We start from the raw sequence: 16,262 nt of genomic DNA, 5'->3' as shown, positions 1-16,262 counted from the left end.
ACCTGACATTCCCAAAAGAAACAACTATTAGCGTGTTGGAAGGGTTTGCAGACAAGGAGCAGGGCTGGGGTAGGTACGTACGCTGGTCGCACTTCTCTCCCTGCCAGCCAGGGAGGCAGTGGCAGGTTCCCAGGACGTGGTCACAGCCCGCCGCATTCTGGCAGTTGCACACCTGGTGGCAGTCAAGTCCAAAAAATCCATCTGGACACGCTGGAAATGGAAAACAACACTTTTTTGTAATTGCAGTTCCTGTTTCTTCTTCGTACACACCTTAGCTCAGAGCTCTGCAAACACTGTATGCTAAAACCCCGGGAACTTTACCACATCCTCACTGAGCAATTATACCCAGGAGCCACGGTTGCTTTAAGGGTTAAATACCACAGTCTCATGCTATGCATATCTCAGAAAAATGACCAATTCTATACAAGCAGTAGATTTCTGCAAAGAAAAACATATGCAYTGAAAAATATACTCAAAAGCCATAGAACAGAAGAGATGAGTCTGAATTCCTACAGGTCAGCAATTGGGCCTCTACAAAGGACAAAGCAAAAGAAATGATTTAATAGGAGTCCATCAGGTCACCTCTGCCTGCCTTTTGAAATACAAAATGTGTGCTCTCATCTGGTCTCCTGGCACCTTTCTAAAGGTTTTCTAGCAGTGAACAAAGGRAAATGTGGTCACAGTTCAGTGCTGAAATGAAAACCTTGCAAAGAGAATGAATGGAGCAAATAAAGGTAAAATAACCATGGCAAAACTTCTTCAGGGAGCTTAAGGAACTCAGTACCCACTGCTAGGATGCGTAAGAAAAAGCAAAGGTTCTGCATTTAACATATATCTTTATTGGGCTAGTGTAYAGAAAATAAGCATCAGTGGCTGTCAGGGGTCACATCATATCCAAAAGGCTGTATCACAAGGATGCTAAAGTTGCAATGTGGAGTCCAAAGCTCTTAGGAAATGCCAGAATTAAACTGTCTATATAAATTACCCTCTCTGTCTGAACACATATAGATGTGTGTTTGTAGATTATATAAGTATATAAATAACTAGCAACAATAAATCTGTAGATACACAATTGCACGTCATTCTTTCTCCWGAACCCCGCAATCACTTAATCCCAGGAGTGACTGTGCTCATCAAAGGAGCAGCTATTCAATAAAACTTTGTGCTTTGTCCTCATTATTCAGTATAAGTCTGTATTTAAAGCCCATTTCTCAAACTTCTACCATGAATTCAGAATGACTGGTTTCTCAGCAGACTTTGATAGGATATTTATCACTAGATAATATCCAAAGACATCATAGACTAATTTCACAGCTTTCTACCAGATCAGAGCAGTACTCTTATTCACATGCATTGCATTTTTCAGACATTTTTCCTCCTTTTCTTGCCCTCTTTTTCACACACAGGCTTTTTCTCCCAGCCTAGTCTCACTGTCACTTCTGCAAATGCAAACTTAGTCCTCTAACAGGGCGTAGTTCCATCTGCTTTGTCTATAAGGGAAAAAAAAAAGTCTGTAGATATAGGCAAACCTGGACCTTCAAACAGCGAGGATGGCAATATAACACTGAGTAACTTCTGCTTTGGCTTCTTCATTCCTTCAGTCCTGCTTAGCCTGATTACATATCCTTGTTACATATATTCTTAGTCAAAAGGCCGATCTCTCCTTCATCCTCCCCAAACTGCAGCTTCTCCTGTGGCACGTGAGGAATACCTGGGTTGCACAGCTCTCCCTGCATGTGCTGTCCCAGAAAAACGCARAAGTATCTCATACTGATACAAAACTACAAAGCATTAGTCAGGCCCTGTTCAGTTCTTACTGGTGAGAAGATGTTAATTAAGCTGGAAGGAACAACCAGCTGCATGTGGTTTCAATCTTTATATTCTTATTTATTATGCTGCAGTAGTGGGTATGGCACAGCACACAAGTAAGGGTGAAAAGATAATAAAGTTTTTCCTTGCTTAACAGAGGGACTACAAAGCATTGCTGACTCTTTCTAGACGTRTACAGTATTATTTTCTCCTTTATCTCATTTATATCATCTTATTGGGCTATTTTGCAATATTGACAAGCTGCACAAGTCTCAAGACAGGAGCGCAGTTGACCTGTCCCTACAGTGACAATTTAGTCATCAGTTCAAATCTGAACTTTTAGTGCTGCATTTAACATAGACTGCAAATTGATGTTAGCAAGACATCAGTGAATAAAACACTGTAGGAAAAGGCTGAGAGTTCTGCCCTCCTTCAAGGCTGAGGAATAACTGTGGAGCATTTTGAGCCAGACCAAGCAATGGCCTAGATAATTCTGCTGCTGCTTTGATACTTGACACTTGCCTTCAGCCATACAACACCAGAGAGCAGGGGGAACAAAACTAAACAAAATTACAGTACAGTAAAGGCAATCACAGCCTTCAAAGTGGGCGCTGTGCATACTCAGCGCTGCACAGAATGAAATCAATTATCACAATTAGTTTTGCAAACAAGAACAAAGCAACCTGGGTGCAGAGCAGGGTGACCTGTCTAACTTGATGTAAYGCAGCACATTGGTAACACAACTGATAGCACCGACAGCCTACACGGTCAGATTTTGATGCCTTTTGATTTTGCTGAGTTGACATCAGGAGCCCACGGAGGCCTAGGTTTGCTCATGTCAGATGTTTATTTAAGGCAGGCATTGATATATTTAGCAATTTATTGCAGGAAGGGATTGATTTTTTTTTTGACTTGACTATTTAGCTGCAAGTGCATTAAAACCAAAGACCTGTAGCAATGGGTCACTACAGTAGGTATCTTTTCATGGGAAAAAACCTCTCACATCATCTACGTAACAGGACAGGGAAAGGACTTATATAACCATCTTTTGCTAAATGCAAAGATGTTAACTGTTACTTTAATTCAGAAACAGCCAGAACTTCACGTTTGCATGAGATACTACTTCTTTTGGCATATAATATTATCTCTTCAGGTAAGAAGGATAGCACTTGTTGGTAGCACTGCTCTAAGAAAATACTTCATAGCTTAGTAGTAATGTTGCATCTTGTGCAGAACTGCAAATTATTTTCCACTGTTCTGTTCGCATCACTTGCCAGTTTCACACAAATGCCAAGAAAGTCTTTTCCACGTGGTTCACATGGCTTGCGAGCAGTCCTTGGTAGGTTTTTGGGGTTTTCATTTAAAGCCTAACTGCTTTGCAATGGAAACTGTTCTGCTCCTTTGATAGCTCTGCTGAGTACCAAATCAAACAAACCCCAGGAGGTGAATTTGGAGGCTTTTGCAATTTCAGCCTGAATCTGGCTACCATGTTATCACAATGCAGAATACCTGAAATAACAACTGCACTCTCTAAATGCTGGTTGTGCAGGTGTGTATTTCAATATTACATTCTGTAAGGTCCCATTTTCTCCTGGGACTTGGAACTAAGAAGGCTGCAAATGTTTCCATTTCAGTGTTTCTGTGACGGTGGCAAAATCCTCCTCAGCCTCGGGATGAAGCTTCAACAACACGGTAGGTGTCTCAGACAACTCAGCTCTAGGTCCAACTTTCTCTGGAGCCTGGGAGCAGGGTGATGCTTCCAAGGCTGAAAACTTGGCTAATGTGGGCAGGCTGTCAGGAGGACAGCAAAAACCCACATACCTGCCAGAAGGAAACCCTGCCAATTTCCAAGGCACTAAAACCAGAAGTGCTATGGCTCTTCGGAGGAAAGGTTGCCAGGAAGTTCCACCAAAGGCAAACAACCTACACATTTTCCTCTATTTTTTGAGGCAGCCAATTTTTTCTGGCTGCAACTTGCTACATGAAAAGGTAAAAAAGGTCAGTGCAGAGGAAAACACTCAGCATGTCTGAGACGAAACATGTAGGAAACAGGATCTTACAAGTGTAAGCAAACCCAGTGTTAAGCACTGAAGTCTACTTGCCCCAGCACAGTCCTCCAGCAATTTAAAAAAGCAGTTCCAAAGGATAAATGTTCAACTGATTTGGAAACTGAGCTTTTTTTTTTTCCAGTAGACATCATGTAGGTTTCCCAGGAATCCTCACTCCTGCTTTCCTAAAGGATATTTAGCCTCCTTGTCCTTTTGACAAGTTCTGAGAGGAACTGGTTTTCACGACAATGCAGATAACTGTGTTGTCTTCCAGGATGGTCACAGACTCATTTGAATTCAGCAGGGAGTACTGAATTCACCAATGCCTTTGGTATATAAGAAGCCAGTAAATCTCTCTCAAATTGAATGACTTCATTTCCTATAGAACAGACTGAAACCAGTCATTTTCACTTGCCAACTCCCAACCATAACTATGACAGGATAGTAAACAGGCTTGACATGCATCAAGATAAATTCAAGAACTGTGTTTAACAAAGTGCACAAAGGGTCTTTGTTTTGCCCTTTCTTCCAAAAACTTTGGAATCTTTTGGAGTATTTTCACAAATTTTCAAGGAAGAAAAACTGCATTATCTCCAATTGTGTCACATGTCTTGCAAATCCTAGAACATGCAAGAAAGGAGAGATGGTCCAAAGAAAACAAGCTGAAATTCAACCAAGAGCGAAGTGTTAGAGCTAGAGCACATTGGGGGCTGGTTGGTTTGAGCAATCCCAGAGATGAAAGCTCAGGGCACCCAACAGGAACAGGATCCCAAGGAGTGCAAGCAGCTCCGTGAGGGCAGCTGCAACGCTGCGGGTCGGGGACGGGTGTGCAGTGCAAGCACAGCTGGAACAGGATAAAGCAAGCACACAGACACAACAGGCATAAACACGGTGGTGGAGCACAGAAAAGGCAAACCTAATTCTGGAAACTATTAGCAGGGCTATCACATGAAGGCACAATGTGGTTAGTAGGCTTTACTTTGCACTGATGACATCTTAACTATTCTTTTTTGAGCAGTGTGGCAATACACAAGAAAGTTCAGAAAACACAACCTACATGAAATATTTTAAGCATTTTGTCAGTTCAGCTAATAAAAAAAAGAGTGAAGACAGACATGGGAAGTCTTCCAATACAAAAAGACTGCTAGAAATTAACCTCCCTTTGCTTTGTTCAGAAAAGTGGTAAGAACAAAATGAAAGCTGCACTATTTTCAGACAAGTAACCCTTGATTAAATGGCTTTCTAAATATTTAGATGCTAAAATACTCAAATACTGGAATGTTTTGAGATGAGGCTGGACCGTAAAGAAAGATCTCGGCCAGGGAGCAACCCAAGGGCTGTTCATGGTTCTAGAGCTCCCTGGGTGCCTGCTGAAGGTAACACAACTTGCCTGGACCGCTGCTCAGCCCCTTGCTGGCTAGCGAAGCCCTCCTGGGGGCCACCTGGCACTTGGACTGTGTGGTCTATATAGAGCATTAGTTCATCAGGAATTTCTCTGTTTCCAAGTCAAAAGAGCAGGCAGAATTTAAATAATAGAGTTAAAGCAAATTATTTTAGAAAAGCACATCATGTGCATATCACAGGTTGGCTCATCACGTTATCCAGTTTCAACACAATTGAAACAAATATTCATTTCGTATAATAATTCCTGTAGAGACTGAAAGGGAAACAACAAGCAGTTCCCTGAATTGCAGTCGGGTGTTTTGCAGTACCTCTGCACAGGCAGAGAAGCCCCTTGCTTTCCATGAGAGGGCAGTACGTGCACACAAGTGCACACGTATCCCTCCTGCAGCTCCAACACCAGTTTTTCACTAGCTGGTAATGCTGCTTCCTCAACAAAATAATCGTGCTGCTGATTTACTGATGATCATTTATAAAGGATTCTAGCACACACAATTAAATAATTCTGAAAATGTTTGACTGAATATTTCTGCTGCATTCATAAAATACTTTATACATCTGTGCAATGTTACCACATGCAGTGACTTCCTTAGAATATGCCACACAGCAACACATAATAACATCTCTAAGAAAGCCAATTCAGCTTTCCCATTTTCCAAATTATGAGGCCATAGAAGATGATCTGTTGGAATTACTAAATATAAAATGAAGACTCTTTTCCTAAGGCAAATGCACAGATTCAGGTGTTTCTCTAAAATATTCCACGTACAGGTAAGTCTGAGGCAGGATAAGTATTTTTTTGTTCAACAATAAAACTATAAGACTCTAYTTATGAAGAGAACTTTCATAGAGACATGATACAGCAGGGGTCTTGAGCACGTGTCTGATTTTAAGCACCTGATAGTTCCTGAACGCTAATCGGACTCGCAGCCCAAAGTTAGGCACACACTTAAAACTCAGCTCAGCAAAGCATTTGGTGCACATTTTCATATCATGTTCCAACTAAGTTTAAAGGTTTATGTGAATYGGGCCCTGCAAATTGTAAAATCACATCTTCCAGTGTGCCCCAAAACCCCCATATTTGCATAAAAACGCAAGGGAGCAGAATGAGGAAGCACCTTTTGCGCAGAGGGTCCCGGTCCAGCCGGCGGCGCAGGCGCAGGCCCCGCTCACGTGGTCGCAGGCAGCCCCGTTCTGGCACCGACAGCCCCGCGCGCAGCCCGGGCCAAAGGTTCCCTCGGGACAGCCTGCGGGGAAAGAACCAGACCCAGGGGACAGGTTAATTCGGGAACAGAGCAGCGATCCCCCAGGAATTCTTAGATACATGGGCGCTCTTACCGTTTGCCAAAGAAAGAGCAAGGCTTAACTGCAATACCTAAAACTGAGAGGATGAAGTATTCTCCTTGGGGGCCAGATAGAGTTACACTGTTTTTTACTAAGGTCTATTTTAGGGAAAAACAACCCCATCAGGTTGTTGAATGGCAGCACATTCCATGCAGGCGAGTAAAACATCACCTGATAGTTGCAAAGCTCTGTGACTTCAGCTTTCCTGCTTGGTGGCTCTTCACATACTGCTCTAGGATGGTTTACTTGCATTTATCTTCTCCAACCAGGAGGAGTAAAACTCCCAGCTTCTGCATCAGCTTATGGGGCCCTACCCTCTTTTTTTCCTGCAATCCTGATTCCCAGGAGGTGGGAAAGAATATGAAATGTGGTGACCATCTTTCGAAAGCTCCAACATGCTTCATTTGCAAGCTCTGCTTGAAAAATCTGAGCTACAACTTTACATCTGGGGGACAGATTAAGAAGCTCCATTTCCACAGCAGTTCTGGTAGGAGCGTTAAAGGATTTGCATGGTACTCACTAGCTGTAAAAAAGAAAACAACACTGGAGCGTGCAAAGTGATCGCTCAGCCAATCTGGAAAGCATCACTGAGAGCAGAAAACAAGGAGGATGCTCAAAGATGAGGCCATGTCTGGAGGGAAGCGGTGTGTAGGAGCCTGCCTGTTCAGCAGGAGGAGCTGGGGTAAAATTCAATCATTTCAGCATGTCAGTGATTTTCTAATGGGACCCTCCTCTAGGCCTCTTGTAGAGCCCATGGCTGGGCTGGGGTGAGAAAGAACCTTAAGTCTTCTCTTGCTTTCAATCATTGCTGGTGTCAGAAACCGGGCCTCTGTTTAACCACATGTGTCCTTGCATTTGGAAGTCCAATTCAGTCCCAGAGCTGAATTGGTGCAAAATTCCACCTGCATCCCCTCACACTCCAGAGCTGCATGTCATCGTGCAAACCTTCCACGTTGTCCTAACGAGCAAACAGGCAGAACTGCATGTGGCTCTAAAACGCTTGTTCCTCCTCGGAGTTCGTTTTTCTCTTGAAGTTTTAGACAAAGTCCAGGGAGATTTACGCAAGGAAAACAGTTTCCCAGAGCTATACTAGGTGTTAGCTCTCAGCTGGGCTTTCTTCAAACCGAAAACATTTAGYCTGGAGGTGAGACCTTCAAGGTGATGGCAACGGGTCAGGATATTTCACAAATGATTTTGCAGTCCCTGTCACAGGCAACCTGCCCTCTGCTCCAGCAGGCACACTCGGCTGCAACGCCTGCCAAGAAACGTTCAAAGCTCGCCGAGAAGCTGAGATGATTTGCAAAGCTGCAAGGAGAGCGAGCCTAACCTCGAGCAAGAGCCTAAATAAGCTTCGAGAGCACAGGAACTGTCAGATTGTAATAACGATCTTGCCTTCGAGGCAGCATAAAACATTTAGGGAAAAACTGTGGCTTTCATAAGCTTGCACCTTAAAACAGGTCTACATTTACGATCAGGGCTTCATGAATACATAAAATAAATAATTACGTAATTACAAAAAGGGGGAAAAAAAGCAGACCCAAACTTCCCATAACCTACAGACAAAACATCAGCAGTTGCCAAATGTTCTGCTGGGGGCAATGGCTGCTCTGATTATTCTGCCCATGGTGCAGAGGTGAAGATCAGCTACCACGTACCTTCTGTCTGCAGAGAGCCCGTATGGAGAGAGATAAGAAAGAGATGAGTGGAGTGGGAATGTTTCTCTTGGAGCTGCTCTTCCTGGCCCTCTAGGCTGAGAGCAGCAGGAGCTGTAGGCTCAGCTTCCTGGGGTTTTTGTCTTGGGTCACCATGGCACATTAATTATTTTGGCATTTCTGTGACACCAGCATTAATCCTGCCTGTGCTACTGGGACTCTTTTAGCTGGGACCATGCTACTGACAGATTGCTAACCTGACAGGTAGAGATTTAATAATGATAGTAATAATAATGTAATGAAATKGTTTACCTGTGTTATTCACTGCTATGGGATGCTTTGGATACCTAAAGTTTGCACTGGATCAAAAAKCAATTAGGCATGCTAAGGGAAGAAAAATATTAAGGTCTGATAAACAGAGAATATCTGTCTTCTGATTTCTGTCTTAAGAAACCCCTGAGACAGAAATTGCTGAAACTGGGGGAAACACCCCAGGAATGATCTACATGCCTGTTTTTAATCCTCTTATGGCACCAGCTATTGCACTGTTAGGGACAGGTGAGGACAGTGGAGGACATGGGACTTTGGTAAGGCTGCTGTATTTTTTTGTTATTAATAAACATTGGTTGCTGCATCTTTCTGACTTATTTCTGTCCTGCTTATGTGACAGGCACTTAAAGATTTATGAAAAAAAGCACATACCCCAAATTGGATAAATAACTGATATGGAAAATTCTATGCTACAAGCCAGATATCTATCAATCCTCTCACTCACATGAAGTCTTAACATTCAAAATAACTGCTTAGCTCGAAACAAGTCTGAAAATAACTCTTCTGGAATCCAAATTAGTTGAACTATCTAATCCTGAAGAAATTTGAGATTCCTGGGACATGGCAGGAGACAAGACAGCCCACATGTCTTCCTGAAGGCAAACAGAAGGAAAAGCAATTTCCRTTCCTCGCTTTTGCCAGTTCCCCATACTGACCAGGTCGCCACTTACGCGATTCACAGTGTTTCCCAGTGTATCCCGGCTCACAGGAACAGGATCCAGTGACCGGATCGCAGCTCCCATCGCTGTTATTGCAGACACATGGATTTTCACAGCCTTGTCCCCAGTGGCCACTATCACAAGCTGCAATGCAAAGCAAGGTTTACATTGAAAATGAACACTGCCCTGGACTAGCAGATAATTTTTCATTTCAATAAGCAAGCAGAAGAGGTGCAAAATGGCCACATAAAATAAAGCACAGCAGACAGGGCACAAATCAGCGGAAATCAACACAATTTTTCCTGGTTTATGGCAGAWATTGAGGGATCAATGTAAAACTAATCATTCACAGTCAGTCTGTATCAATCCATAGTCAAAAACATAGACCTTAATGGGGCAAAAACACCAAATATTGACTCATTATTCACTTAGTAAAAATCTGCATAACAAAAATAGCTAATGGGTATGATAAGACAATTAAAATGGAGTAGGGACAATAATTAGCTATTGGTACAAGTTATGACTGGAGAAGGCAGCTGCTTCATCTCCTGAAGTACTCGCACTTGGACTGGATGCATCTCTGCAAAACAGGGTTGTGACAAGTGCAGRGCAACGGCTGAGCTTGTCATTGTGTTAGATACTAATCTGGAATATAAATAATTCACTCGCCTGCCTTCTGGCCTTGAAATAAAAAGAGAAAGTGGGTGCTTCAGATGTGTTCCCTCTCTGAAACCCTAACCTCTTTTGGGTGGGCAAGCAAGGCTTAAGTGCCTCATGTTAAGAAACTTGCAGGCTTATTTTTATGCACGCTTGTGTTTTGATTTTGGTAGAAGCATTTCATTTTGAGGGCAAAAAGGGGGAAAAAATGAACCTTTTCCCTTATCTGGAGAAATGTGCTCTTTGTCTCTCCATTCTTACAAGAGTGCCCGGGTGCTTCTGAAATTAAACAAATTCAAAAGAAGTGAAAAAGAAATCATGTTATTTGAAACCTTAAAGGAACTGGGGAGAAAGCAGTGATCTTAGCATCACTTGARCACTTTTGAGAACTTTCACAAAAAACACAGCAACAACAAAATATTTTCAAAGTACTGGGAAATATGGACCTTGACAGAGAAATCTCACAATCTGTGTTTAAGCACACACACACACACACAAAAAAAAGTAAAACCTTACCGCCTTCAATCTAAAAATCATACGCTACTTTACCAGGATTTCAGCAATCTACCACAGCTGAAGCACAGTATCTCCTTCCTTTCTTGCAGAGATGAAAGTGGCAATTACAACACCAGAAAAGTCAGAGTTCGGCCCATGTTTCATGCCCAGTTTGCAATAGTTGAAGCACTGCCTTACTAAGATGCCTCGTCTAATGAAGAAGGTAGAGGCCTGTAATTTTTTTTTTATCTCTTTTCCTGAATAGAAATAAATCTTTTTCTTTATCATGATCTCATTAATCAGCATAAAGATTTATGGAAAGTTATCTAAATACTTGCAAATATTACAAATTTTAAATGCACTTTGGTGAAATCTTTAGATACTCAACACTTTTCCTCAATACCAAGCCTGGGAAGCAGATCCCAAACTTAMTTCTGTCAACATTTGCAAGCAATTTGTATCTTTTTATGTTTACAGGACCAAGTTTAGAAGGATGTTTGTATTCAGTTGGCTTTCAGCAATGGAGACCATAACAAATCAAGTAGAAAAAGAATGTAATGAAGCAAAAGATTCAAACAGAATAGTTTAATATTTATAGGCTACTACTCAGATAGGGCAAACCTGCACTCTTACATTGCAGTCCATATGGAGAACCATGCTAAGGTCAATACAAGGATGCTCTGCTTTTACACAGAACAATATTTCTCCCAGCATTTACATTCACAAGTTAGTGAGCKACCTTAAGATGTGAGACCTTATACATCACCTGCTGAATAAATCTCTCCTAAACAAACTGAAAAAATCAGAATTAATCTCAGAACTAATCTGTGCAGAGAATGAAAAACAAGGCTGACTCTCAGTTATGATGGGCAAAGGGATCCATAGTGTTGAAATGAGTTATTGRAATAATTCTTTGCATTTCATCAGCCATCTATTTCATTATTTTGAACCTAGATAATTAAGGATTACAGYCACCCAAGACAGGTGAGCCCATAAAAACACCATTTCAGAAACAGTAAAATTAATAACAGTGTATTAGAGAACTCCAACAGACTAGAAGGAAGCAGATATGATTTCCTGCTGATCCTACAAGAGGCCACATGCCAGACACAGTGAATACTCATAGGACTTACGGTGTTTGCAGTCGTGGCCAGCCCAGCCAGGGGGACATGTGCATTCTCCGGTGACATGGTGACACTGAGCACTGCTGCTACAGCTGCACAACAGCAGGCAGTTTTGTCCGTAGTAACCAGGAGGGCAGGCTGAAAGCAGATGAACAGACTGTCATTTCACCTAGATAATAACTCAAGCACCCACTGATCTTTTCAAATGAGACAGTGACAGCTTGTCCCCCAAAATATGCATTGGCAGAAACTGGAAATCTGAAAGGTAAAGAGTAAGAAACATCTGCAATTTGTGCACTAGGAGCTTAGGGACAAATCCTGCAAGGTGGAAATAGCTTGAGAGACGCCAGGGCGCTTTTGCTGAGTGTCAGGATCAATGAGGTGAGGAAAAACACTTAGCACAGGCACATGGGCAGGAGTGGACACGTTCAAACCTCCGTGGAAAGCAGTGAGCCGATTTGKGACAACCAAGCAGAACACAGGAGCCCCTGCTCATGTCCTGCCGGAGCATTGCTCTCCTGAGGGTCTGTCTGTGTTACAAGCACCATGGCCAACCTCATCTTAGTGCAGATACTTGTCTACTGCTTGAGTATATTCTTAACATCCCTGGTGGGTCTTTCCTGACAGCTCTGATTCTGCTCCTGTGCCCTCACTACTATGATGCCCTGGGTGAAACAGATTAAGAGTTGCTGCAAAATAATCCTAGAGTAATTGCACAGGGATCAGTTGTTGATGATCCTTATCAAGCAACTGGAATTACCAAGCAAGCATCGTGCTATTATAAACTGTACGAGTAAATATAGCCACAGATTAGGTCTAGGGATAACATTATTATATATTGTGGGAGGCATTTTGGTTTGACCTCTGCATTGGTCTGTAATCTCTCTCGCTCTGGGCAAATACTGTCCAATCCAATCCAGGGAATTCTTGAAGCTTCCAGTACTTAAGATTTATCTTCAAGCAGTGTGTCTAACATAAAAGAAAAAGTCTTGTAAAACAGCAAGAAGGTAAAAATCAAACTGCAAGCTGAATTTTCAAACTGATTTCTTTGTTTTAAATGAGATGCCAACATGATGACTTACGGGATGAGCAGGATTCTCCAGTGTAACCCGGGGAACAGTCGCAGGCTCCGGTTTCTTTGTTGCACTGCCCTCCATTGGCACAGGGCTCACAGGGAGACTGGCAGCCCAATCCCCACCAACCATCAGGGCAATCTATTAAAAAAAGCACAAGAGATGCCCACGATACCATTTTCTATTTCAAGACAATAACAGAYCTATGCTGTTACTTAAAGGAATTCAAAAATAATAGTAAAGTCAAGCTGGAAAGAGGAGACTTATATCATCTCTATAGATCTATAGGACCTTCATGATAAACCTTCCAAAATAACCAACRTGATTCCATATTGCAGCACTTCTGAGCCCATTTAAAGACAGACACAAAGGCTCCCTTCCAACTTCCATCGCTCTCTGTCTGCTTTTCCATTTGGTTTCTGATGCAGTTACATCGGAAGCATTTAGACATATCTGAAAAATGAATTACTGCACTCAATAGAAGAGAAGTGGGACAGTAGACTGATGAGAGATGCAGGAGAGTAGGATYGTGCTTTTGTATTTTTGCTTTGCTGAATAGCAGAAAGTATATTCCTCCTTTAAAGGACTGCATTTCTAGGTAAGCTGGTGTCAGAAACACATGCATCTCTCATAGGTCCGTACTTTGCTTTGGCCAGTTTCTAGTTCCCATTCCCTCTGTCCAGGTGCAAGTAAATTTCATCCCACAGAATTTGCAGGAACAAAAGAAACGCAACAGGAACATCACAGAACTACATATAATGGAAGTTGGCGGCATCTCATCAGAAAATGGAAAAAGATGATTAGAACAAAATAATTCATAAAGAATATTGCTTCATTTTTCTATAGAGCTTTTCTGTGATCCTTACATACCTGTGACATAAGAATGTCTTATTCAGCAGCTCCTGAAGCACTGTATATGCATCTCCAAAGCAAGCAAGCTCCTAGCCAAAAAGCAAACTCACCTTGGTCACAGGCAGCACCGGTTTTCCCAGCTGGGCAAATACACTGCCCAGTCTTTGAATCGCACGATGCTTCTCCACAGCTGCAGCTCTGCTTGCAGTTGACACCAAACCTCCCAGGCTGACAAGCTATTCAAAAGAAATCCAAAGATTTGGTGAGTATAAAATGTTCAATATTAGGAGGTGCCACCAACAGCAATTTGAAACTGAGCTGTGTTAGCAGAGAGTGATCTGTGTTAGCATCAGTGTCCTGTGGTTTGTAATTACCTGCAACACAGGGCTGGAAAGCTTCTGCCTGAAGCTTGACAAAGAAATACAGTTACCTGGCTAAATAAATAGTACTAGTAAAGTGCCCTAATCTTTCACCTTAGTCTTTGGGGGGCATGTAAAATCACACAGCACTTTTCCTGTCTCAACAACAGATCTTATTGCTGGTTTGCAATACAGCCTCCCTTCAACACCAATGAAGAACAGCAATGTGTCTCCTACTAAATCCAGTTGTCCTATGTGTCTTCTAGATGAACTCAATAGCCCTGTGCCTACGTACATATTCTCCATCCTGTATCAGGGGTGACAGCCAGCACCGTCACTTGCATCAACAGCAAATGCAGCCTCTCGCCTGCCTGCAGCCCCTGCACGTGAGCAGGATACTGTGAACAGCTTTCCCAACCACTGTGTACCTCCCAGGGAAATATGCATCGAGTACCTACGTAAAAGGCATTTTTCTCCATGAAAACCAGGCGGGCATTGGTGCTTGCAGATTCCCGTCTCATGATCGCAGGGAACATCAGCAGGACAACTGCATTGCAGTCTGCAACCAGCTCCGTAAAAGCCAGGCATGCACTCTGAAAAAAATGCAATAAATACAAAACATGTGCAAGGAGGAGGAGGAGCTGAGAAAACTGAACAAAACTCATAAAATAAGCAGGCAGCAATTTGGAGAAAAACTGTTAAAATGTGAATTTTAGGGGTGCTGATAATGTAAGTTTAAACATACATGTTCATGAACATTTCAAAGAGATTACTGCTCAGGTAGAATGCAGAAACAGAGCTGCAGAACATTTAGGATTACTTTCAAATACAGAGCAGTTACAAAATCCATTATCTTCTCATCTGTTCACTTTCTGCTGCTGTATTTAGGAAAAATTCAGTGCTGGAAYAGGGCCTTTTCCCCCAGAATTTAGTACAGTAGCAAGAATGCTAAAGGTATCCACCAAATCCCCCAGAACTAGTACTATAAATCTGGCCCGTCACTGTGTGGCTGGAGAGCAGGGAGAGGACCATGCGAGAACATCCCTCCTGCTCTGCTCCCTCGCTGTCTGCAGAGGGCTGCTGAGCCACGCCAGCATGAATCCGGCTTGGAATTCTCTTGGAACTACGCTCAAAAGTAGAAAACAGGAAAAATTCAAAGACCTGCACATCTGAAAGGAAAGTAGCCTTACTGAAATCATTTACCAATATTTTCTGCTGACACAAAACACACAATTTACTATGTAAAAAAGAAATCAAGTGAAAATTCTCAGTATCTTCAGTTGTAGGAATTTGGTTTCTCAAATTCTATTGTCATTCAAGCCGAAACTAYTACAGCCTTAAACTGTGTTCGTACAGATGTCTCTGCGATATCAGCACTGTGTGACATCAGGCACTCACAGAATTTGCTACAYGCAAAGCTGCAGACAAACTAATTAGCAGAGAGCATTTGCAGCAGCAGCAAGCTCACAAGGGAGGATGACTGGGAAACAGTGATACAGGACAAAAGAATACCCAGACAAAAGAGAATCTGGCTTTCTATTATACCTTTCTGACACTTTTTGCCTTGATAACCGGGTTTACAGGTGCAGGCCCCGTTCCTTGTGTCGCATTCCAGCGTGTTCGCTTTCACGCACTGACATTCCTCCGAACAGCCCGCTCCAAAGGCCCACCTGGGACACGCTGCAGCCACATTAAAAGGAATCATTAACTCTGTAATTATGCATGAGTTATTTGAAATTGCACACTTCGGCAGAATGCAACTGCTGCAAAGCAAAAAAGTTCATTGTGCTCCTCAGCAAATCCCTCCACATTCACATGACGATGCCTATTAATGTGTGGGTGTGTAAAATACAGTTTACATGACTCCTAGAGAAGGTAATTAATTTGATTTCAAGCAATCCGCGGTGAAGGAACCAGATATGTTTCAAAGCAAAGTCAGTTGAAGTTTCTGAATGGAAAATATTTGCATTCATTCCAAGACAAAAGCTTTCATAAAAAAACACACAATTATTTTTAGTCTTTAGTATTTTTCAAACAGAAGCTGTAAGCGTAAACAAATTTAACCACCTATTTTGTAATGTTTTTATGCTTTGATTCCTTTTATTCTAATTTTACATTTTGCCATTACTCATGGGTGCATCAGCACCGCCGGTGCTCGTGAGCATCAGCATGTGAAAACACTCCCGCTGCAGGGACAAAACTCGGATGCCTCTGTTAGGAAGCCCATGCAGAAGGAAAAGCCTCTTTAAGGGGAAACTGAGAGAAAATACCCGTCCCTTCTGCTTTCCTGCGACTTACTGAGGTGGCAGAAGCGCCCGTAGCGGCCGGGGTYGCACAGGCAGGCTCCGTAGAGGCGATGGCAGTGGCCGCCGCTGGCGCAGTGACACGGCCTGGTGCAGCTCTTCCCRAAGAAGCCCTTGGGGCAGCCTGTTGAGGGCAGGAAGGTCAAATCACGTCAG

The 16,262-nt window shown here is 42.6% G+C and overlaps 1 protein-coding gene across 1 annotated transcript in view; it reads right to left on the bottom strand.

Annotated features, from left to right (window-relative positions):
• LOC112952379 (multiple epidermal growth factor-like domains protein 6) overlaps positions 1 to 16,262 on the bottom strand; it is a 166,877-nt gene that overhangs the window by 22,823 nt on the left and 127,792 nt on the right. Inside the window, exons 15-23 of the mRNA XM_026045227.1 lie at positions 16,102 to 16,230; positions 15,349 to 15,483; positions 14,262 to 14,396; positions 13,555 to 13,680; positions 12,602 to 12,733; positions 11,529 to 11,657; positions 9,256 to 9,387; positions 6,377 to 6,505; positions 82 to 210 (exon numbers count right to left, since the gene is read on the bottom strand). Of these exons, the coding sequence (XP_025901012.1) occupies positions 82 to 210; positions 6,377 to 6,505; positions 9,256 to 9,387; positions 11,529 to 11,657; positions 12,602 to 12,733; positions 13,555 to 13,680; positions 14,262 to 14,396; positions 15,349 to 15,483; positions 16,102 to 16,230 (1,176 nt within the window). The remainder of the gene's footprint in view (positions 1 to 81; positions 211 to 6,376; positions 6,506 to 9,255; positions 9,388 to 11,528; positions 11,658 to 12,601; positions 12,734 to 13,554; positions 13,681 to 14,261; positions 14,397 to 15,348; positions 15,484 to 16,101; positions 16,231 to 16,262) is intronic.

The sequence above is a fragment of the Nothoprocta perdicaria genome, unplaced genomic scaffold (assembly GCF_003342845.1).
Source record: "Nothoprocta perdicaria isolate Ctin4 unplaced genomic scaffold, notPer1 scaffold_4, whole genome shotgun sequence".
Lineage (NCBI taxonomy): Eukaryota > Metazoa > Chordata > Aves > Tinamiformes > Tinamidae > Nothoprocta > Nothoprocta perdicaria.
The sequence above is the reverse complement of the archived record's forward strand: the minus strand, read 5'-3'. Positions and strand labels throughout refer to the sequence as shown.